Genomic DNA, 24,829 nt, shown 5'->3' with positions numbered 1-24,829 from the left:
CGTTGCAGGGTCCAGCGTGGTAGAGAGGGTGCCACCATGGCGCTCCTTTTGCTAAGTCATCACCGGAAAGGACTGAGGGACTACATTGATGTGCCCGGATCTAAATCTCGAGGACCAGTATAGTTAATTTTAAATCTTGAAGACTAAAATGAGTAATCACGTGAATCTCAGGACTAAAATGGAGTTTTAGTTGTTGAATACATGAAATTATGTAACCGTTCTCTACTATGAAGTTCCCGCAGGCGAACTTCCCCACCGAAAAATCTTGCTTCTGTGGCCGTTTTCCCACCTTAAACCCTCACGAAGACGGCCATCTTTATTACTTGAAAGAAAGCATAACATGTCATGTTCAGACATATTTTTTGTAAGTCCTCCTTCTTCATCTTCTTCAATTTCTTCAAACTTTGTTGTCAAGGTTCTCACAAAACCTCACTATTCGGGCCATTTGCCAACCCATATTACAAAATCGCACTTTCCTCGCATTCATTGTCATTCAAAGACTCTATCTTCATCCCTAAAGGATCGGAAGAGCAAGAAGAAGAAGGCGTATGGCGGTAATTTACCTTCAATTTTGAAATCTTTAGAGTATTCTGTTGATGTTGAAGCGACCCTTGATTCTTTCTCTCAGAATCCTAGTCCTAAAGAGATAACTGTTATACTTAGGGAACAGGGTAGGTGGGAGCGTGTTGTTAAGGTTTTTGAGTGGTTTAAGTCACAGAGAGGGTATGTTCCCAATGTGATTCACTATAATGTTGTGCTTAGAGTTCTTGGTAAGGCTCAGAGATGGGACCAATTGAGGCTTCTCTGGATCGAAATGGCAAAAAACGGGGTTTCGCCTACTAATAACACTTATAGCATGCTTGTTGATGTGTATGGGAAAGCAGGTCTTGTTAGAGAAGCACTTCTGTGGATTAAGCATATGAGGTTGAGGGGTTTTTTTCCTGATGAGGTTACAATGAGTACGATTGTTAAGGTGTTGAAGGATGCGGGAGAGTTTGTTAGGGCAGATAGGTTTTACAAGGATTGGTGTGATGGTAGGGTTGTGTTAGATGATCTTGATTTGGATTCTCTATCAGTTACTGCTACGAATGGTTCTAGATCGATGCCTATTAGTTTCAAGCATTTCCTTTCAACCGAGCTGTTTAAGACGGGTGGGAGAAACATTTTGAATTCATCAAACAAGGAGATTGGTCCCCAGAAACCCCAGTTGACTTCAACTTTCAATACCTTGATAGATTTGTATGGCAAGGCTGGACGGCTAAAGGATGCTGCCGAAGTCTTTGCTGATATGTTAAAATCCGGAGTGGCAATGGATACAATCACTTTTAATACTATGATCTTTATCTGTGGAAGTCATGGTAATTTGTTGGAAGCTGAATCTCTGCTTAATAAAATGGAAGAAAAGGGTATATCCCCTGATACGAAAACTTACAATATCCTTCTGTCCTTGTATGCTAATTCGGGGAATACTGATGCTGCTCTTTGTTGTTATAGAAGGATTAGAGATGTTGGGCTCTTTCCGGATGATGTAACTCACAGAGCTCTTCTTGGTGCGCTATGTTCAAAGAATATGGTTCAAGCTGTGGAAACTCTGATTGATGAAATGGAGAAATCTTCTGTTTCTGTCAATGAGCACTCTCTTCCTAGTATCATCAAGATGTATGTTAATGAAGGAGCCCTTGACAAAGCAAATGATATGCTTCAGAAATTTCTAATGAACGGTGTACCATCATCAAGTATATGTGCTGCAATTATGGATGCTTTTGCTGAAAAGGGACATTGGCTTGAAGCCGAGAATGTGTTTTATTGGGAAAGAGGTGTGCCAGGACAGAGAAGGGATGTCATAGAATACAATGTCTTGATCAAAGCGTATGGCAAAGGAAAACTTTACGACAAAGCTGTTTCTCTCTTCAGGGGAATGAAGAATCATGGAACTTGGCCTGATGGTTGCACTTATAATTCTCTCATTCAGATGTTATCCGGTGCTGATTTAGTCGATCAGGCAAGAGATCTCATGGTTGAAATGCAAGGGATGGCATTTAAGCCGCATTGTCAGACTTTTTCTGCTGTTATTGCATGCTATGCTCGTCTCAGTCAGCTTTCTGATGCTGTCAGTGTGTACCAGGAAATGCTACGAGCCGGAGTAAAACCAAATGAGGTTGTGTATGGATCTTTAATAAACGGATTTGCAGAATACGGTAGTCTTGAGGAGGCACTTAGGTATTTCAACATTATGGAAGAATGCGGATTATCTGCCAATTTAGTTGTGTTGACATCCTTGCTAAAGTCTTATTGTAAGGTTGGGAACTTGGAAGGAGTAAAAGCCATTTATGAACGGATGCAGAACTTGGAAGGTGGTCTTGATTTAGTTGCGTGCAATAGTATGATCAGTCTCTTTGCAGATCTCGGATTGGTATCCGAAGCCAAGATGGCTTTCGAGAATTTGAGAGAAATGGGCTGGGCAGACGGGATTTCATACGTGACAATGATGTTTCTTTATAAAGATGTGGGAAGGATCGACGAGGCCATTGAGATCGCGGAGGAGATGAGGCTTTTAGGTTTACTGAGGGATTGTGTTTCATATAATAAGGTACTGGTATGTTATGCCACTCATGGACAGCTTTATGAGTGTGGTGAACTAATACATGATATGATATCTAAGAAGCTTTTGCCAAATGATGGAACTTTTAAAGTGTTGTTCACTGTATTAAAGAAGGGAGGGTTTCCAATTGAAGCAGTTGTGCAGTTGGAGTCATCTCTGAAGGAGGGGAAGCCTTATGCGCGACAAGCTGCGATCACTGCTTTGTATTCTTTAGTTGGTATGCACGATTTGGCGCTTAAATCCGTTCAGACATTCATAGAATCCGAGGTTGATCTTGACTCCTTTGCATATAATGTAGCAATCTATGCATACGGTTCGGCTGGAGAAATCAACAAGGCCTTGAACACATACATGAAAATGCAGGATAAGCATTTGGAGCCGGACATTGTGACTCAGATTAATATGGTAGGTTGTTATGGAAAAGCTGGCATGGTTGAAGGCGTGAAACGGATATTTACCCAACTAAGAGGCGGAGAGATCAAGCCATGCAAGTCTTTGTTCAAGGCTATTATAGATGGTTACAAAGTTTGCAATAGAAAGGACCTAGCTGAGTTAGTTAGCCAAGAGATGAAAATCACATTCAACTTGGAAGAAAATAATGAAGTTGAGAGCAAAATTGAAAGTGAAAATGGAAGTGATTGTGATTGATTTTGATGAAAGCTTCTTTGAGGTCTGTTAAATCCACAGGTGGTTGTATATTAGGGGAGACAAATTTATGTATGTACAATATAAGTGATCATATATAAATTTCTTTTTGCTTATTTTGTATAGCGAAATATATTGATTGACAGCAATTATTATTCAATATCTTTTTTATTTATGTTTTTGCAGGATGTTGGCAAAATTTTTGAACAGTTACCTGCTTTGCAGGTTCTCAGCTTATCTAACAACTTAATGTCACCATATAAATCGGAAACTGGAAAGCATCTGTATTCTAGTTTTAAATAACACTGGTGTAGATTGGGAGCAGGTTCCTTTCTATATCTTTCCCCAACTTATATCTGCTGCTTAAATTCCAATCATGTTAGTTAGGAGCCACTAAATGTTTCCTGTTTAACTGGGCAGGTTGAATTGCTTAGACAATCATTGACAACTATTAAGAGCTACATCTTATCGGAAACAATATAAGCAGAGTACTGGTATATTCTTGTTAAATATCTTAACGGCTGTACACTTAGATATCCTCTCATGAGTACCCATTTCTGAACTATGGAGAGCAGTTGAATAAAACATTAGAAATTGAACCATTTCGATTACACTGCAAGATTTCTCTAAATCATAGTCTCAGAATGGAAGCCCATTAAAGGAGGGAATAGCATTTTTGATACATTCTTCTTTCTTTAGCATTTTATCTGCCTTTATTGCTCATCTCCTCAACGGTTTGTCGTTTTACATGTAGTGGGGTGTAAGTTTATTATTATTATTATTATCATTATTGTTATTGTTATTGTTATTAAGGCAAGCTAATAATCATGTTTCTCATCTGGTGAACAGTTATTATTATTAAGGCAAGCTAATAATCATGTTTCCCATCTGGGGAACAGTTAATTATGACAATCTCAACAGAAATACTGCGATAGCAATTATAGTTATATTTGAGAATGTGGATGATGTATTGAATGTAGATTCTATTATCAAGCTTACTCCCTTGGATCTGCTATGCAATTTATTTATTTTATAGTTGATACATAATTGATGTTGAAGTGTATTGATTTTAATTTTTTTATGGAAATAATAAGGGTAATTTGGTTTTTACTTTAATGTTTAATCTTATATTGCTCTGTTTTTTTTTTTTCTTTTTTGTCATTTGTATGAAGTACACACAATTTTTAAGCCTTCTATTTTTTTTTTCAGCCTATGTCATCCTCCATTGTTCAAGGATTTAATTCTTTGCGTCTATTGAATTTGGATGATAATTGTATAGCTGAAGCCTGAATGGGATGAAGTCATGAAGCTTTCTCAGCTTTTTTTTTTTTTTTTTTGGTCTTGGGCTAAGCCCTTCAACCCTACCCAAACCCTACAACCCACCCATCCCAAACCCAGATCCCCTTTTTTACAAAGACAGTTACACTATGCTAGTAACTTAATGTCTTAATTCTTGTGGAAGTTGAATGAAAAAGGAGTTGAAAACTATGCACCTATGGCTTCCTTTTCAGACCGGTCTTCTTCTCTTCAACATCTTCTTTCATTCTTTTTCCTTCTTCTTCTCTTTTTTTTTTTTTTTTTTTTTTTTGAGATCTGAATTCGATGCATGGTATGGTTGTGCCGGTTTGCTCAGGTCTCCTCCACTGGCAGCGCCTCTGATGGAAGCTCTGTTGCAAAGGGTGAAAGAACCCACAAATTCTCACTGGGAGTTCCTCTCTACTAAATTGCTCAATTCTGATGTAAACTTCTTGCCGTATTTTTGTCATTTTTGATTTTATACCCGTTTAAGACTGTCTTCTGGTTCAAACGCAGGTTGCTCCTCTGTCCGTTGCTCCCCTCCGGTTCCTTCCCGGGCTTCAATGACCACCTGATTGGGTACCGTTAACATCTGGTCTCCCTTTTGCTCGATTGCACCTTCGTGATGTGTAGGCCTTCTTCCAATTCTTCTAACTTTTTCTGCTTCTCTTCTCAATTGGGTTTCAATTGTCGCTGGTAATCTCACTGACCAATTGCTTGAAAGTATACCTGTAGCTCTTTGTGTTGCTATGAGATGCGCTAAATGATTTCCCTCCCTTGGAGTCCAGGTTATCCCGACATCCGGTAAATCTTTCAAAAGATGTGCTATGTCCTTTAAATAAGCTAGTATTTCACCTATCTGAGAATTTGACTTTATTGATTGTATTAATTGTAAATTATCTGACTCTATTAAAACTTTTCCCAACTGCAAATTTTTTGCCATTATCAATGCTTCCCTGAGTGCTAATGCTTCAGCTTCAAGACTGGAGAAAGCCCTGATTTCTGTTGCTGATCCTGTGATAAATTTTCCTTGCCAATCTCTAAGGACCGTTGCAATTGCTCCCTTCCTGTTAGATTTTCTGAAGCTTGCATCCACATTGATTTTCAACCAATCCCTTGGTGGAGCCCTCCAGGTAATATTTCTCATCCTTCTATTTTCTGCTCCTTTGTGCTTCATTTTTGCCTGTTCGATTGCTGATAAAAATTCAGTTTGCATTGTCTTTGCTGCTTGAATTGTTCTGTTTGGACTGATTTCTTCTCCTTGAAAAATATGATTATTCCTTTGTTTCCAAATAGCCCAGCACATGAATCCTAAACTTCCTATCCGTTGTTCCTGCATTTTTTGCCTTCCTGTTTTATTCTATTGATTGTTTCCAGCAACCATTGAGCAAATGTTCGAATTGAATTATCCGTCGGTATTGCCTGAATCTGTGCTCCAAACCAAGTAGGTCTTGTCCATGGACATAATAGGATAGCATGCTCCACTGATTCTTCACCATTCCTGCATATCCTGCATATTGGACTGTTAGTAATTTTTCTTTTCCAAAGATTATAATTAACTGCAATAATATTGTGCGAGGCCTTCCATAAGAAGATTTTTATTTTATTCGGTATTTGCATCTTCCATATCTCACTCCATACTTCCTTGAAATTATCACTGGAGGATGCCCAATTATCCTCACCAACTCTCTCTTCATATTTGGCAATGTAGTATCCTGATTTTATAGTATAATTTCCATCTAATCTATGTGGCCAGAAGAAACAGTCTTCCTTATTGATGAGACTTATAGGTGTGCTTAGGATCTTATCTTTTATATTAGGAGGAAACACCTGTCGTAATAACTCTTCATTCCATCCTCCCCCTTCCACCAATAAGTCTTTAACCATTGATATCCTATTATCCCAGTAATTCTTTATACTCCCACCTTCGATAATCCAATTGTCTTTCCATATATCAATATTACTTCCATCTCCAATGCTCCATCTTCCATTCCTTCTAATAAAGTCTTTCCCTTCCACTAAACTTCTCCAAACCCAAGAGTCTCCATTTTTTGCCTTTGCCTCCCAAAAATTTCCATCCGGAAAATACATTTCTTTTAAAATTTTTGCCCATATTACCTCAGGATTCTTTACAAGTCTCCATGCCTGCTTAGCCAAATATGCTATATTTTGATTCTCTAAATTTCTAAATCCCAACCCTCCATCCTTCTTACTTTTAGTCATTCTTTTCCAACTTATCCAATGTGTTCCTCTCTCCTTCCCTGATCCAGCCCACCAAAATTTTGCTATTTTGCCTTCTAATTTCTTGCAAAAACTCTTTGGCAGCTTCACCACATTCATGACGTATGAAGGTATAGCCTGAATCACTGCTTTAATTAGGATTTCTTTCCCAGCTTGATTAAGGAGTTTCTCTTTCCATCCCTCAATTTTTTTATTAACTTTATCCTCTATCCATTCTAGCGCTTTCATCTTAGATCTTCCCCATTTCGCAGGCAGGCCCAAATATTTTCCTGGATTATCCCAAGTAGATATTCCAAGAATTTCTTCAATCTGTACTCTTGTATTTATAGAAACATGATTCCCAAATATTATTCCGGATTTATCCAAATTTATTCTTTGACCGGAGGCTTCCGTGTAAACATTTAAGATTTGAATAAGTTGATATATATCCTCCTCTCTAGCTTTCGAGAAAATGATACAATCATCAGCAAACAAAAGATGGGTTAAATTTGGAGCATTTGGAGCTAATTTCATACCAGTAATATCTCCTTCTCTCTCTGCTCTATTCATCAAGATAGTAAAAACTTCAGCCGCAATAATGAACAAATAGGGTGAAAGCGGATCCCCTTGCCTTAATCCCCTCTGTGGTTTGATTTTTTTTGTTAGTTTACTGGTTTGATTTTTTTTTGTTAGTTTACCATTCACCTTAAACCTATAGTTAGCTCCTGTAACACAACTCATCATCATCTTCACCCATTTTTGACAAAATCCAAAGGCCTTTAATACCTCTTCCAAAAAGTCCCATTCAAGCCTATCATATGCCTTATTCATATCCAATTTTATTGCTAAATCTTCCATCCCCTCTCTTCCTTTCTTTCCAATTTTATGAAACGCTTCCTGAACAATAACGATATTATCCTGTATCATTCTCCCTCCCACAAAAGCACTTTGAATTGGAGACACAATAATGTCCAAAATCCTTTTCAACCTGATTACTAAAATTCTAGATATTATCTTATAAATAAAATTGCAACAACTTATCGGTCTAAGACGATTCAAATTTTCCGGATTATCCACCTTAGGTATGAGAACCACTATGGTTTCATTAATATCTTTTGGAATAGTCCCATCATCAAAAAAATTCTGCACCACTGCTAAAACATCCTCCTGAATAATGTGCCAATATTTCTGATAAAATAGACCATTTAAACCATCTAGTCCCGGAGCCTTTAAACTCCCCATGCTAAACACGGCCTCCTTAACTTCTTGCATATTTATCTCCTTGTTTAGTTCTTCATTCATCTCATCTGTAACCTTTCTGGGTATTCCTTTAATGCACTTTTCAAAATTTCTTTTCCCCACCGTGGTGAACAGTTCCCTAAAGTGATTTTTGATTAGATTTAAAATATTTGTTTCTCCATGAATCCATTCCCTAGAACTGTTCTTCAACCTTTCAACTCTATTTCTATCCCTTCTCTGAATGGTTGTAGCATGAAAAAAAGCTGTATTCTTATCTCCCCATCTCAGCCATTTAAGCCTGGACCTTTGTCCCCAATATTTCTCTTCTTGTCTCCAAAGCTGAGAAATTTTTTCCTTAATCTCCCTCTCTTTTTGTTGTTGATCTCCTTTAAGGTCAGAGTTTTGGTATCCAAATCTATTTTTTTATTTTATCCTTATTTTTATAAATTAATATTCAGTTTTGTAAATTTTTCGTTAACTCACGAGAGAGTTACGTAACTTCTCCACTTTCAATTATAAAAGTAATTAAAATCAAACTGGTGTTCACTATCAATTCTTTTTATTTTTTTAATAAAAAAAATTGACTTTACCCCATGATAGAATTTAAATCTGATTCATTTTATTTCAGATAAAATAAAACTTAACATGTGTATAAAAGAAATAATATTAAAATTACTTATGTTAAGAGTACTACTAAAAAAAAGAAACACTAATTTTTATTATAGTACTTAAATTTACTTATTATAGTACTTAAATTTTAATTACGTATGTCTATTAAAGTAAATTTTTTTGTGTATATTTAATAAAAAAATTACGTATAAAGGAGTACTTTTTAATAAAATCTATACCAATATATATATAATGAGCTGTACCAATCTATAACGATATATAATGGAAATATGGAAGGTTTAGTATCCAATTCTTTTTCTATTCTACTATCGTTTTTATAATTTAAAATTCCAGACTCAGTCACGTATTCACTTTCTAAATGATGTAACTACTTCACTTTCCACTTTCAAAGAAATTTAAAAAATTGCTCACCCTCAATCTTAAGATTATAAAAATGGCTCCAATTGCACAATAGTTTAAACAAAGTAATTTTTTTTAATTAAACGTAGAACGAATAATTTTTCTTTGGAAAAGTCTAGGGGCAGCAACTTTGTTAAATTTTAGCCAGTATATAACTAGCAAAGAAAAGTAAGCCATTGGATGAAATCTCACACCATTAAAACCATCATTGATGGCTATTTGATGGCTACAAATCACAAAAGTTGCTGGTCCAGCATTCCTCTTTTTCTTTTTAAATTATTATCATACTATTTTAGTTTAATATACTCTTGATACTTATACAATATATAATGATAATTGGTGTCTAAATTTAAGTTCCAATATTACTCTTAAAGAGAGATTTATTATTAAAAAAAATTCTTTCGTCAATTAGGTTGAATAAAATAATTTCTACCTATTTTATTTACGGTAACCTCATTAAGATATTCCTATTAGATGTAAATTATTGTTACAGATTTTTTTATTAGAATATGGTTTTAAGGAATAAAAGTAAAATAGTTCTAACAAGGATAATTTTTCTTAAAAATAAATTTACACAAAATAATTTGTTTCTTTAAATTATTAGCATACTCTTTTAATATACTCTAAGTATCTACACAATATATAATATCAATTAGCGTTCAAATTTAAGTTCCAATATTGTTATTAATGAGAGAGGTTTATTATTTTTTTAAAAATTTACACACAATAATTTTTGTGTCAATATATCATGATTCATTTTGCATGTAATATATATTTATCTAAGTTCATGGAGTGGCTTAAAAAAATTATATTTAAGTAATTTTTTTATCTCTTAACTATTTTATATTTTGAGATTTAAAATTTTGCATTTTTATTTTTATTCAAGATTTATTTTTATATTTTATTTTAATTCTGTTAATCAAAACTATGAATATTAATTTTAATTTTTAATTTGTAGGATAAATAAAAATGAGATTTTTTTATAAATTAAATTATTGAAAAACTTACTTATTATAGAAAAAGTTAAGTCTATTTCTCGACTATAAGAATACATGTCATTCACTCTTGAATGTAATCAAAATAAATATAAATTTATTCAATTTTTTAAAATTTACATTAATTATTAAAATTATGATATAATGAATGTCCTCTTATAAAAACATAAAAATGACTTCATAACTATTTTTTTGTTAGGAAAAAATATGACTCAATAAGTATAAAGTCTAATTAAAACAACTATAAATAAGTAAAATAAGTAACAAAAAAACAAACATAAAATTTAATTTTTTTATTATTTGGTATAAAAATAAACATAATAAAATAAATCATCATTCTCATACATAACGACATAAAATTTGACATTATCCTTTTTTAGAATTATTTATTTTTTTTAATTTTAATTTTAATTTTTGTACTTTATTTTAATTTTGTTAAACAAAAAAATTAATAATATCATTTAACTTTAATTTTTAACTTTTATCATAAATAAAAATATATGACTTTGTGTGCATTAAATAATAAAAAAAAATACTCATAACAGTAAAAGTTAAGTTTACTCTCTCGTTATATTTATAGGAGTATAAATGATTCACACAATTGTTACAGGACCCTTTTTTTTTTTTTACTTTATTTTTAAATTAGTATTTACTTTTGAGTGTAATAATTATGAATTAATATATGGTCATAACTAATTGCGATTGAAGAAAATGTAGAAGGAGAAGAAGAGAGAACAAGCTAATATAAGAGTAGCGGTGAACCAACGATAAATATGTAGATAGATAATGGTAAGAAAAAAGAATAATAAAAATAAAAACTAAAAATTCTAAAAGAATAATAAAACTAAAGATAATTTAAAATGTTGAATATAAAATTATTAGAAATAAAAGTTTTTTAGCCATTAAAATGATGCGAAAGAAAAGAGTGATTTAAATATAATTTTATATCTACTTTAGATTAAATAAAATTGAGAAATAAATAAATTTATAAATTTTTATAAATTTTTATTTTCATTGTTACACATAATAACAACTTAATGATTTTAGTATTATACTTAAATTAATTTAAATTTAATTATTCTATATATTAAAAAAATTAAATAACTTATAGATTTTTTATTTTTATTTATTTATTCTATACAAAATTTTTGAATGCTTGATATCTTAAATATTTTCTTAAAATGATAAAGTATGAAAAATAAATATCTATATAATAGTTATACATCTAGATATCTAAATCAAATAAGAAAATAATTTTTTTAGCAAATTTTTAACAACTTAAAAGTTAACACAATAGATAGTTATGGATCAAAGTGATGAACAAAAATGAGAGATATCATAATGGTATGGTGGTAAACTGGTAATTGATTTCAGTTGGGGTTAATAAAAGAAGAAAACAAGGAAAGAAAATAAAACAAGGCAAAGTGACGATGAGACAATAATAGTTATTATACATGTAAAAAGAATGATAAAAAAAATGGATATAATCTAAATAAAAATTAATAATTTTAAAATAATAATAAAATTAAAAATAATTAAAGATGTTTAATATAAGATTAAAGAGATATTTTTTTATCTATTAGAATTATTCATAAAGATAAAAAGTGTTTTAAATATAAATTTTTGAATTTATTTTAAATTAAATAAGATTGAAAAAATAAATAAATTTAATATATGAATAACTAATTTGTAGACAATGTTAGTAAATTTTTATCTTAATTTTATCATACATAATAATAATATAATTTTTTCTTATTTTTTCAATTTAAATTTAATTATTTTATATTTTTTACATATATTAAATAATTTAAGATATTTTATTTTTTATAATTTATTTTTAATTATTGATATTAAATTTATAATTTTAAAAATAAAAATATAAAATAATTTTAACTCAATAAAAAGTGGCTGAAAAAATTAAATTAAAAATATTATAAATTAATAGACGATATTCAAAACTTTTAAGAAAACACAATAGAAGCATTATCATTTTAAAAATACTCTTTATATATTTAAGCATAATTGAAAATAAAAATCTACTCTATTGAATATTTTACCTCGTATATTATCTAGAACTTTAAACTAGGACAATTTTATATTACATTTTTATTGTGTGCTTTCATAATTTAATATTTTAAAGATTTTTTATAGTAATTTTAATTTCAACAAAATATGATATAAATAAGATCACATTAATATTAAAATAAAAAAATATTTATCAAATAAATTTGAAAAATAAATAATATATTAACAAAAAAATAAAATTAATTTCTTAAAAACAATAGAAAAGCGTGGTGCCTGTTGAACCGCTAGTAATGTACTAAGGCTGTTAATATTGAAAAAGTTTTAACTACTTATTTTTTTATTAATCATCTTTTTATCTATTCTGTAATTCATCTACGAATACGTCAATGACCAAACTCATATTTAAACCTTTCAAAATTTCATATATTCTTGCCAAACACAATATTATTATGCGTCGTCCATACACGTCAAAAAACTAAAAATAACAAAACCATCCATCTTTTTCTTTGTAAAAACTAATGAATGGAAGAATAGTTGGTAAAAAGATGAGGTTCTTTTATAATATATATGACTTATGATGATAAAATAAAAATAAAACGCATGGAATAATATTGTGTATATTTAAGTTAATTTTAATTTTTTTAATAACCAGATTTGTCATAACGTAACCAATAAACAATGATAGTTAATACAGATTAAATATGTTTTGAGTATAATATACGTTTTATTATTTTGTACGAACAATATTAGTTTTAATTTATATATTTATTATTGGGTATTAAAAATAAAAAATATTCGTATTGTTAGCATTTTTTAACCTTCCTTAATTCTAACCGTGATTAGGCATAAAAGCTCACTCACCTCATTAGAAATGTAATCTAATAAGTTTTTATCTAATAATACTATACATTGGTATAATCATAGGAGAATTAACTTTAGCAAATTAATAATACTGTGTTTAGTTACCACAGAAGTATTTTTATACATAGAATTATCAATCAATTATGTGTGGCTTTCTGATGAAAATAATATATTTAACATGGATATTATTTGTTAGGCAAAAGATAATAGATTGGCAAAAAAAATTAATTACAATTGATATATTCATTTTAACAAATATTCTTTTATCCAATACTATAAAAATTATCATGGTCACCCTGAATTACTACAGGTTCAACTTTCATCGGTAGCAGTAAAATTCTTAAATTGAGACATTTTCGGGCTATAGTATTCATCAACCAAACAATTAATGAAACACTCATCCAACATCCATATTTTCTAATTTTGAGTACATTTATACATAAAAAAAATAAAAGAAAAGAAGAGTTGAAATAGGAAAAACGATAAAAATAATTATTTTTATAATTTTGTGTGGCTATCTATATATAGAAGACTAGAAGGCCATGATTATTTAAAAAAAATTAATTTGTATTTATTGCATTCAATTTGAATAAGTAAAAAAATATCTTATTTTAGTTTAACCCTTAATTCACATTATTTGAATTTAGTTCAATATATATGATTTGATTTGATTTAATTATTAATAAAAAAATATCTCAGTTGTTTATTTTATTCATAGATTTATTATTTTAATGATCAATAATTTAATCAAATTGATTAATTAATACAGATAATTAGTATTATGAATTTGGTTTAATAAATTAAAAATAAATAAATAATACTAAGAGAACATTAAAAGAAATAAATTAAAAAATATTACTAAATCAAATTGATATAAATTATAATAAATTATATAATATTTAAATATCTAATCAAATCAATTAGTTTTTTTTTTTTTGGTGACTAAATCAATTAGTTGATATAGTTAATTTATCGTAATAAATTGTATTTAATGAGTTAAAAGAAATAAATTACTAAACACTCTTAGAAGTATGTCACATTAGCTCCATCATTAAGTGCATAGAAACTTGATTTTTATATAATAGAATAGATAATAAATAGAATAGATGATAATATAATATGTGACTTATTTTAATTATAAAATTAGTAATATATAATATAAATTTTATGAATCTTTATTGCTTGTTCGTTGTTAATTTTTACATTATTACTTAATAATTTTCGCTTATAAAACTATCAACTACCTAATATTATAATTTAGTTAATAAGAATGATGATATTAATTTTTTTCTAAGTCTTATTATTATTTATAATTAGGAAAAAGTCATAAATAAATTTATTTCCTTAACGAAGGTTAATTTTGTTGTGAAATTCTATCTTACCTTTAAAATTTTAGCGTAATTGAGTCTAATTCCTACATTTTAAAATAAATTTACTCGAGAAAATTAAAATGTAAATTCCATTATTAATACAAAATTACTTTATTAACATAATTAGTGGTGCTTATTTGAACAATTAAATTTAACTTCTAATGATATTAAAGTCAACCTATTTTATTGTCTTGTACCTTCAAAGAATTCACAAAATTGACATAAAAATCTAACAATTGAGAAAAAAATTTCATTATAATAGGTATATTCATTTTAACAAATATTTTTCTATCCAATACTATAAAAAATACATTGACCACCTTGAATTACTTCAGATTTAACTTTCATCGATAGTGTTAGAATATCTAGATTGAGATATTTTCGGATTATAGTATTTGTTAAACAAACAATCAATGAAACATTCATCCGTGCCTTCTCATTTTGAGTATATTTATACATAAAAGAAATTATACATAAAGAAAAAAGAAAGAAAGAAAAGAAGAGTTGAAATAACAAGCTAAGAGCGATAAAAATGATGATTCTTATAATTTTGTGTGATCATCTACCTATAGTAGACTAGAAGACCATGATGATCTAACAAAATTAATTTGGATTTATTGCATTTAATTTGAATAAGTAAGAAATCATCTTATTTTAGTTTAGTCTTTAATTTATATAATTTGAATTTGTCTCAATACCAAGATTTGGTTTTGCCAGTTTAACAGTTTTTTGAAGCGATGATTTTTGCTGTTACCTGAATCAGTGTAGTCAAAGGTTCCTAGTTCGACTGATCCTATCGGGTTTTCGAATCTTGATATTGAGCCAAATTTAAATTATGTGAATTAATAACTAAACTAAAATAAGATAATTTTTTATTTATTCAAAATTAATGTAATAAATACAAATTAATTTTGTTAGATAATAATGGTTTTCTGGTCTTTTATATATATATGGCCAAACAAAATTATAAGAAAAATCATGTTTATCGCTCTTCCTATTTTAACTCTTCTTTTTTGCTTTTTTTTTCTTTGATGTTAATTTTTTTATGTATAAATATACTCAAAATGAGAATGCATGTATGAATATTTCATTGATTATTTGTTTGACGGACTATAGTTCGAAAATGTCCCAATTTAGACATTCTACTACTATTGATGAGAGTTGGACCTGTAGTAATTTAGTGTGGATAGTCTACTTTTTATATTATTGGATAGAAGAATATTTATCAAATGAATATACCCATTGTAACGAATTTTCTTTGTCAATATTTTATTTTTTACCTAACAAACATCTATGTTGAATATATTATTTTCATCAGAAGACATACATGATTGATTATTAATTCTGTGTAAAAATACTCTTGTAGTGACTAAACACTATCGTTAACTCGCTAAAGTTAATTCTCCTATGATTATGTCAATGTATAGCACTATAAAAAAGGGGTTAAGTACGATTTTTGTTCCTAAGATAGGGGTTGAAAATTTTTTTCGTCCCCAACCTTTTTTTGCTTACAAAATTGTCACTAAGGTTTAACTTAGTTTTAAAATCGTCCTTCGGACTAAAATACCATTCTTCTTCTTCTCCAAAATCAACCCGAAGCAGAAGTAGAAGCAGAAACAGAACAAGAAGCAACAACAATAAAATAATGTAATAAACATTAAAAAAAATGGATAATAGATCAACAAATCTGTATAATGAAATAATGTAATAAACCAGAAGCAGAGATCAACCAGAAGCAGAAGCAGAAGCAACCAAAAACAACAATATAAAAGAATCATAATCAGAAATCAACAACATAATAGAAATAGAAGCAGAAGCAAAATGGAATTAGAATCAACAACATAATAGAACCAGAAGCAGAAAAACAACAACAGTGGCGAGTGACCAGCGAGGAGGACGAGGAGCAGCGGTGACCGGCGAGGAGCAGCGACGACCGGCGACCAAGCGAGGAGGAGAAGCAAAATGGCGAGTAGCGCGCGACGTCCACCCTCACAGATCGATGAGCAGTGGCGAGGACCAAACGACGAGGAGCAGCGGCGAGGAGCGAACGACGAGGAGCAGCGGTAGGAGATTTCCTTCCCCTTCTCTTTCCCACCTTCCCTTCCCCCTCTTCTTCCCTGAAACCCCCCACCGTGATTCCCTTCCCTAGCCCTTTAACTCGTTTTCTTTTTTTTTTTCTTTTTTATTTTATTTTTTTAATTAGTGATAATTTAGTAATAAAAATTAAAATTATGGTAAAAAAGACAATTTTAAAATTAAGTTAAATCTTAAGGACGATTTTGTAAGCAAAAAAAAAATGTTGGGAACGAAAAAAATTTTCAGCCCCTACCTTAGGGACAAAAATATACTTAACCCTAAAAAAACTAATTAGATTACATTTGTTTCTAATGGGGTGGACGAATTTTTAGGTCTAATCATAGTTAGAGTTGAGGAAAGTAAAAAAATACTAATAATATAAATACTGTTTATTTTTAATACTCAATAATAAAAAATATAAAAATTAAAACTAATATTATTCTATACAAAATAATAAAACATATATTATATTCAAAATATATTCAATGCATATTTGTTATCATAATTTATTGAACAAATATGGTTATTAAAAAAATTTAAATTAACTTACACACTATTATAATGTCTTTTGTTTTTTCAAAAAGTCCAAAGAATATCTATAAATACTCGAAAAATTTGCATTTTTCGAGGAGAAAATAAAACAGGGACTTGCAAAGATAAAGAGGGGATAGAGGCATCTTTTTTAACGGGAGTGAAGGCTGGAAAAGGAGTCTGCTATGCTCTTTTTGAGTACCCATGACCATACCTAACTAACAACATAGATCCAATCTAAGTCGATTTGAGAGGGGATACGTGGACTTCATCTACATTGGGTCTTAAGGTAATAAACCTAAGTTAAATTTAGGACCCTAACAATGTGCTTAGGTTGATCTTGCTTTCTTTTGAGTCAATGTTATAACAAATATTATACAATTAAATATTATAACATTTAGTATATGTAAAAGTTTGATATATTTACAAGATAATTTTTTATTGAAATTAAGAAAAATTTTTAAGTATTTTTTTTTTTAGTTTTAAATATTATTTACTAATATAACGAAAAAATAAAAATAACCATAATCACTCACATAATTAAAACAAATAATTCTAATATATACATGACACTACATGTATAAAAAATTATTATATATGATAAATAATTTTTTTTATATTGACTATTTATATGATTTATTGCATAATTTTTTTTTCTTAATATTTAATAAATTTACGATACAAGATATTATTTATTTTATTTAATATACAAAATAAGTAATTTAAGTCATCATCTAGGATAATAAATATAATAGTACAAATATTTTCTTACTTATTAGTATTAAAAAAAATATACAAATAGTATAAATTAATATTTTTTAGTAGAAAAATAATCATAAGTTAATTATATAATTTTAAAAAATTGTGAATAATTTTTTAAATAATAATAAAAAATAAGATTACTATTTTCACATACTACAAAGTTTATAAAAAAAATTTAAGAATAAATCAACCCTCATGTCAAAAAAATAAATAATTAATATATTAGATATTTTTATTTACATACTAATATACATTATTGATTATTAAGTTATAATTAATTTTTAACTTAATTTTTGGTAATTAAAATTTAAATAATCTAAATCATTAAATTCTAATATTTTGCACCTAACTAATCTTATTTTGTTATTGAAATTAAAAAAAAAAATAATTGTTAATTAATTCTAAATTCAAATTTGGGTAAGAAAATAAAAAAATGATTTTGAATTTTATTTCACTAACCATAATTAATTTTTAAATAAAAAATTACTTTATACATCATATTGTAGGATAATGTGGTCATTTGTTATTTTTTAATGGCAAATATTGTCAAATAAAATGTTGTAAGAATTAAAAGAGAATGTATTTACCAATTTAGGAAATATTAATTTATTTTTCAAGAAAATGAATTATATATTGAATAATAAAAGTTGTTATTGATTTTTCTTCACACTAACTAATACTCAACGGTAATGTTCTGGTAATATTACAAAAAAATATTAATCAATCTAATAGCTTTTGTAACAACATAAATCTATAAGTTTGAAAACTTGAAAATTATATAATAAAATATAATTGTTTTGACTTAAAAAATGAATACAATACCAATAAATAAAATTGTCCTAAGTAAATTTCAATATTGCTATCAATGAGAAATTATTTTGCTTTAAAGACAAATACTATTTCTTTTTATGGATTTTCTAACTCCGCAAGTCGAAAACTAATCCACCACGTATTGATATTCTATTCATTAAGGATCAACTGCTAGCCAATGAATTACTACACACACAATAAAATTCAAACTCTAAATACTTATTTAAACAAACAAATAAGATAATAGTTCAACTAACTCAAATGGATTAAAAAATACTAATTATTTTAAATATTTCTAAGTTATAAAATATTTATAATAATAATTACTATATATTTTTTGTTTAAATTTTTAATAAAAAACTTTATATAATTTTATTTATTATGCTGTCCCTTACACGAAAACATACACTAATTAATTAATTAATTGTGATAGTAAATAACTTCAAAAGAAATGAAAAAAAAAAGAAAAAGAGCTTCCGGTAATTAAATAAATGCATAAGTCAATTAGTCATTGGCCTACTAAAAAAAAAAGGATTAGAAAGGATTAAAAAATTATAATTGTAATTATTAAATTTCTAAACACAGTGCACTAAGCCTAAAACACCGCCACTGACAATCTATATAAGAATGCGAAACTCTTCTCAACTTCACTCCTCAATTGCACTTCCTACATTGGTTGTGATTTTCCAATAAGCGGTTCTTGTTCCTCTTAAATTTGGTTTTCTGTGGTACTATTGTTCTTTATTTTCTCTTCTTCTTTCCCAATTGTTGGGTTCTTTCTTTCGCTGCTATAACTTTGAATAATGGGAATGGAGTAATGGGATAAAGGCTCTATTCGGAGGCTCGGTTCAACAAAATTTCTACGGTAAATGCGAGGGAAATTGTTGGTGCTTTTGCAAAATCTGATTGATTAGGGTTTTAAAGAATGTATGAATCAACAATGGTGAGTGAAAAACTTTATTATCTGCACGTTTCGGTAATGGGGATGATTCCCCCTTTTTTTCCCCCCGGGTCTTCTCTCTTTCCCCTCCCCCGAAAATCTTTTGCATTTTGGTGCTTAACGTCAGAATCCATTATAAAGATGGCTTTTTTTGTGCAAGAAAAGAAAAAGGGTTTGCTTTTTTACTATGTTGTTACTTCTTGATTATCTTGGGAATGAATTGGTTTTGGACAAGTTGGTTTTTCTGTGATTGAATTACGGACAATTGAGTTTTTCCATTTGATAGTTCTTGGATGCACTGTTTTCTCTCTTCTGGAATTTGAATCTATTTCAATTCTACCTTGCATAATGTATGTTTGAGCCTTTTGGAAAAAGAATTTGTCACAATGATATATGATTGACTTTTACAGCATGACAAACTTAGTTGCAGAATTTTTTCAATTCTTTTGCGATGATTTTTTTTACTATGTGGATCATATAACATGTTGTCCCTCGAAAAGTTGTGTAATGATTTGTTGATGATAAAATTGTGTGATAATGTCCATGATGCTTATGATCCTAGAAAACTGAAATGGGTGGAAGGGTGATATAGTTGGCTTTTTCTGTCCAATTATATTGAAACGTAACATATGTGGCCCTACGAATTGTGATGAAGGATTTTAGTCCTTATGACCCGATAAAATCATTTTGATGAAGGATTTTAGTCCTTATGATGTGATAGAATTGGATAAGATGATATGCGTGGCCCTACGAAATTGAACTGTGGCAAAGTATCTTAGTCCCTATGACTCAAGAAAATCAGATACAATAATCCGTGGTCCTATGAAATTGAATTGTGATGAAGGATCATAGTCCATATGACCCGAAAAACTCAGATATAATGATGCGTGGCCCTATGACATTGGATTGTGGCAAAGGATCTTAGTCGCTATGACCCGACCCGAAAATATCGGATACAATGATGTGTGGCCCTATGAAATTGAATTGGGGTGAAGGATCTTAGTCCCTATAACCCGAGTATAATCCCTATGATTGACCCTTATGTTGCAAAATGATGTTATTTGGCTTTTTTTTTACCCATGAATATTGAAGTTTGATAGTAAAGTTGACCCTATGACCTTAAAATTTGGCGAAGGGTTTCTGGCTCCAAATGTGGTGAAGGATCTCTTGTCTCCAAAATACTGTTTTTTTTTTTTCTCTGATGTTTCTTGTTCATGCTTTGAAATTTATCAAAACAGTGAATAGTAAAATATGATTTTTTTTACCGCAAGTAGCTTTGCATAAGCTGCTCAAGCGTTGAAAGATGAGATAATTATTTTGTCGACAATGTTAGACAAAACAGAAAATAATTGAGTGAATGAATTCATTGTCAATTTGTGTTTTACAAAATTATGTGTGCAAATCATTGCTCTTATGGAATATATTCATGTCCAAAAAAGAAAAAGGTTTGCTTTTGATTATTGCTGTTATTTTTTATTATCTTGGGGATGAGTTAGTTTTGGAAAGGTTGGTTTTTCTTTATTTCCCCAACTATTTTTCTGTTATTAAGGACATTTGAGTTTTGCCATTTGATACTTCTAGGCATGGGCTGTTTTCTCTGTTATTTTTATGATTTGGATGCGACTCTGGACTTTGAATTTATTTTAATTCTACCTTGCACAATGTATGTTTGAGCGTTTGGGAAATGAATTTGTTGCAGAATGATATAGGATTGACTTTTACATCATGACAAACTTAGTTGCAGAGTTGTTTCAATTCTTTTGCGATGATTTTTAGTACTATGTGGATCAAATAAGAGATGTCCCTTGAAAAAGTTGTGTAATGATTTGTTGATGGAAAAATTGTGTGATAATGTTGATGATGCTTATGATCCTAGAAAACTGAAATGTGGGAAGGGTAATTTAGTTGGCTTTTTCTGTCCAATCATATTGAAAAGTAATGACATATGTGACCCTATGATGAAGGATCTTAGTTCCTATGACCCGATAAAATTGGAATGATGATATATGTGTCCCTGCGAGATTGGATTGTGACGAAGGATCTTAGTTCGTACATGATGATATATGTGCCCTTGTGAGGTTGAATTGTGATGAAGGATCTTAGTCCCTATGACCCGATAAAATCGGATACAATGATGTGTGGCTCTACGAAATGAAATTGTGATGAAGGGTCCCTATGACCCAAAAAAATCGGATATGATGAAGTTTGATGGTATATGTTATTGGGCTTGTTTGACCCATGAACATTGAAGTTTGATGGTTTAATTGACCTTATGACGTTGAAATATGGTGAAAGATCTTTTGGCCCCAATGTTGTTGAAATGCGGCGAGGGATCTCTTGGCTCCAAAATAGAGTTTTCTTTCTCTGATGTGTTCTTGTTCATGTTTTGAAATTTATTAGAATATTGAACCGTGAAATCTGGCTTTTTTCACTACAAGTAACTTTGCATATATAAGCTGCTCAAGAATTGAAAGATGTTATATATAAACAGAAAGTAATTGAGTGATTGAATTCATTATCAATTTGTGATGGACTTTTACAGCATGGCAACTTAGTTGCAGAGTCATTTCAATTCTTTTGTGATGTTTTTTCTGTTCACTTACTAGTACATCAAATTAAAATTTTGTCCGATGAAAATAATTGTGCAATGATTTGTTTTGATGGTAAAATCGTGAGATCATGTTCATTATTCTTGTGAGCCTAGAAAAATGAAATGTGTGGAAGAGTAATATGTTTGTCCTATATGACTACAAAATCAAATTGTGGCGATGTATGATATATCTGGCTTTTTCTATCCAACAATATTGAGATGTAATAATATATGTGGCCTTGTAAAATTGAATTGTGATGAAGGATATTAGTCTCTATGAGTCTATAAAATTGGATATGATGGTATGCTTGACACTTACGTTGTGAAATGATGTCATCTGTTATTTTTTATTCTAGAATATTGAAGTTTGATGGTATAATTGATGATATGAAGTTGAAATGGTGAAGGATCTCCTGGTTCCACAATAGAGTTTTCTTTCTCCATTAGCACAATATGAAATTTATCAAATCTGGTTTTTCTCATGCTTGAAATTCATTCACACTAGAATCTGGTTTTTCTCATGCAATATATATAGGCTGTTACTTGCTTCGAGAATTGAAGATGTCATACATATGAGTAATTGAATTCATTGTCAATTTGTGTTGCACAAAAAAAAAGGGTATAGAACACAGACTCTTTGAATTTGTCATTCTAATTCTCTATACTAATCTGTTATAACATGTATGCTAATCTATGTTAATCAGTTTCATTTTGAGATTCTTCATCAATCTCAACTCAAGGGAGATGCGAGTTGGTGGAATACATGTTCACTGCAAGGAATTGAGACCTCCCATGGGATGAGATGATATCCACCTCCCATGAGATGATCATATCCAAACTCTTCCTCAACTTCACTCAACTCTTAGAATGAAGCTTGGTTCAAATATGAAATAGGAATCACATATCACTTTTGATTATCTCCGACATACATTGCAAGATAACCCTTTGGGACTTGTACAGATTTTGAAATTGCTTGCTTAGCTGAGAATGATGGCTTTCCCCATTTTTCTTGTAGTATGTAGGGAATGGAAAGAGCAAGGGAAAGCTCTCTTAAGAAGAAGGTGTTCAAGTATTGATCTTCAGATTGCCAGGGAGTTGTGTTGTGTTGTTTTTGAAGGCAAGAGAAATGATTGTTGAAGGGGGTTAAAAGATGGGGTCATGCATATGAAATCACGTGATGCTGTTTTAGAGTCTCAAACAATGGCCAATAATAGATCATAGCCTCCTACATGTTAAGGTGTAACAGCCAACTAGTATATTTCTGTGAGATGAATTATTATGAAGTTGAAAGCTATAGATAAATGGACTTAAGAGGCATCTATGCAAACTAAGTCTAATGTTGCATCATGTTTCCCATAGTTTGAAAGTTCCACATTATGTTGCCCTTGAAAGGTGAAGTTTATATAAATACTTTGATAAACAAACCCATAAATAAGGTCCTGAATCTTGATCATCATTTATTGATTTCATTATTAGCACCCAAGACACATGTGAGATGTTACCAACTAATGGAAGAGATATACACAGTACATTGCAAGAGCAAGAACTAGGTTTCACTTGTGTATTTATAAAGATTTCTATCAATACCATGTGATTTCTTGTGATCCCTTGTACATATTACGGTAGACCCCATCTTATCAAATATTATTTCTCAAGGAAGCCATTAGTAACTATATGCAGTATATGTACTCAAACAGCACAAATCATCTTGCATCTCCTCATACAAATATATTGTGTTTTATGTGGAGCAACAAGGAAGAATTCAGTTATGATAATCCAAATAGAGGTCTCTCAATTCCATGCACTGAGGATGCATTTCTAAACTTTCAGTTCTCAATTTCCCCTTGGAGCTCAATTTTTGTAAGAACCATTCACTTGCTTATAATTTTGTTAGACTGATAATCTATATTCACTAGTTCAGTATATCATTTGAACAATTTAAATTCATTAGAGAATTGAGATATACAATAGCAACAAGTGTTTTAAGTTGCAACAGTATCATGCCATAAGTTCATAATTACTTTTTCATTCAGAAAAAAACTTCTACAATTCCATAGGATTGAAAGCAAAATGGAAAGTTCCCACAAGACAAAGAATGAAGTGCTTTCTGCACAAATATCTCTCAACTAATTTATCTACGTATTAATAGCATGATCCACATCTCATTCAAGCGAGAATTGATTCTTAGAAACTTATCCTCACTGCACAGAATTGTGAGATCACCCATTGGATGATCGTATCCATATTTCTTCTTCAACTTGACTCAACAATTCTTGAAATAAAGATTGATTCAAGTATGATATCTGAATACAAACCGCCTCATGTTGTCTCCAACATAGACTGTAAGGTAGCCTTTTGGTACTTCAAGCCCCTTGGAAATTGTTTTTGCTGCCCTTCTAATACTTGGAATGCGCAAACCCATATTGTGTATTGATTTTTCAAAGAACTTGTATGAGAAATAAGTATTTCAGTTAAGATACTTGAGTTAAGATACTTGAGGATGCAAATGACTTGTGTTGCTTTAGACCTCAAGAAATTTGGTATATATGGATGCTAAGGGAAGTAGGGAACATTCAAATCAATTTCCAACTGAATTATTTTTTAGGAGTGATAAGGGATCACATGGCATTGTCTTGGAGGTGTTTCTATGGATTGCTAAGTTGAAAAGAATTGCATACCCTACTCTGATATAGTGGCTAACAAATTACCCTCTTGAAAGAAAAGACATGCATAGCGTAGGTGACACCAAAAATATGTCCATGCATTAAACCATACATAATCTATTAGTATATATGCTTTAGACATCACACGCTCTCTTTTTCTTTTCTTTTTCTTTTT

The 24,829-nt window shown here is 30.0% G+C and overlaps 1 protein-coding gene across 8 annotated transcripts; it reads left to right on the top strand.

The window, feature by feature from the left end:
• The first annotated feature begins 160 nt into the window (after positions 1-160).
• On the top strand, positions 161-23,447 carry LOC112737506 (pentatricopeptide repeat-containing protein At1g73710-like). 8 transcript variants are annotated; one of them, XM_072211330.1, is made up of 9 exons: positions 161-3,319; positions 3,434-3,572; positions 3,668-3,741; positions 4,457-4,762; positions 4,881-4,986; positions 5,060-5,172; positions 5,279-5,347; positions 5,589-5,676; positions 22,696-23,318. In XM_072211330.1, the coding sequence occupies exon 1, from the start codon at positions 341-343 to the stop codon at positions 3,248-3,250; it is 2,910 nt and encodes a 969-aa protein (XP_072067431.1). In that variant the 5' UTR covers positions 161-340; the 3' UTR covers positions 3,251-3,319; positions 3,434-3,572; positions 3,668-3,741; positions 4,457-4,762; positions 4,881-4,986; positions 5,060-5,172; positions 5,279-5,347; positions 5,589-5,676; positions 22,696-23,318. The 8 variants fall into 8 exon arrangements, with proteins under 8 accessions (XP_072067431.1, XP_072067432.1, XP_072067434.1 ...); XM_072211331.1 differs by having other exon boundaries at positions 5,519-5,676; XM_072211333.1 differs by lacking the exon at positions 4,457-4,762.
• The last annotated feature ends 1,382 nt before the right edge of the window (positions 23,448-24,829 follow it).

This window comes from Arachis hypogaea, chromosome 13 (assembly GCF_003086295.3).
Source record: "Arachis hypogaea cultivar Tifrunner chromosome 13, arahy.Tifrunner.gnm2.J5K5, whole genome shotgun sequence".
NCBI classification, from domain to species: Eukaryota; Viridiplantae; Streptophyta; class Magnoliopsida; order Fabales; family Fabaceae; genus Arachis; species Arachis hypogaea.
This window is presented reverse-complemented; position numbering and strand designations above follow the sequence as displayed.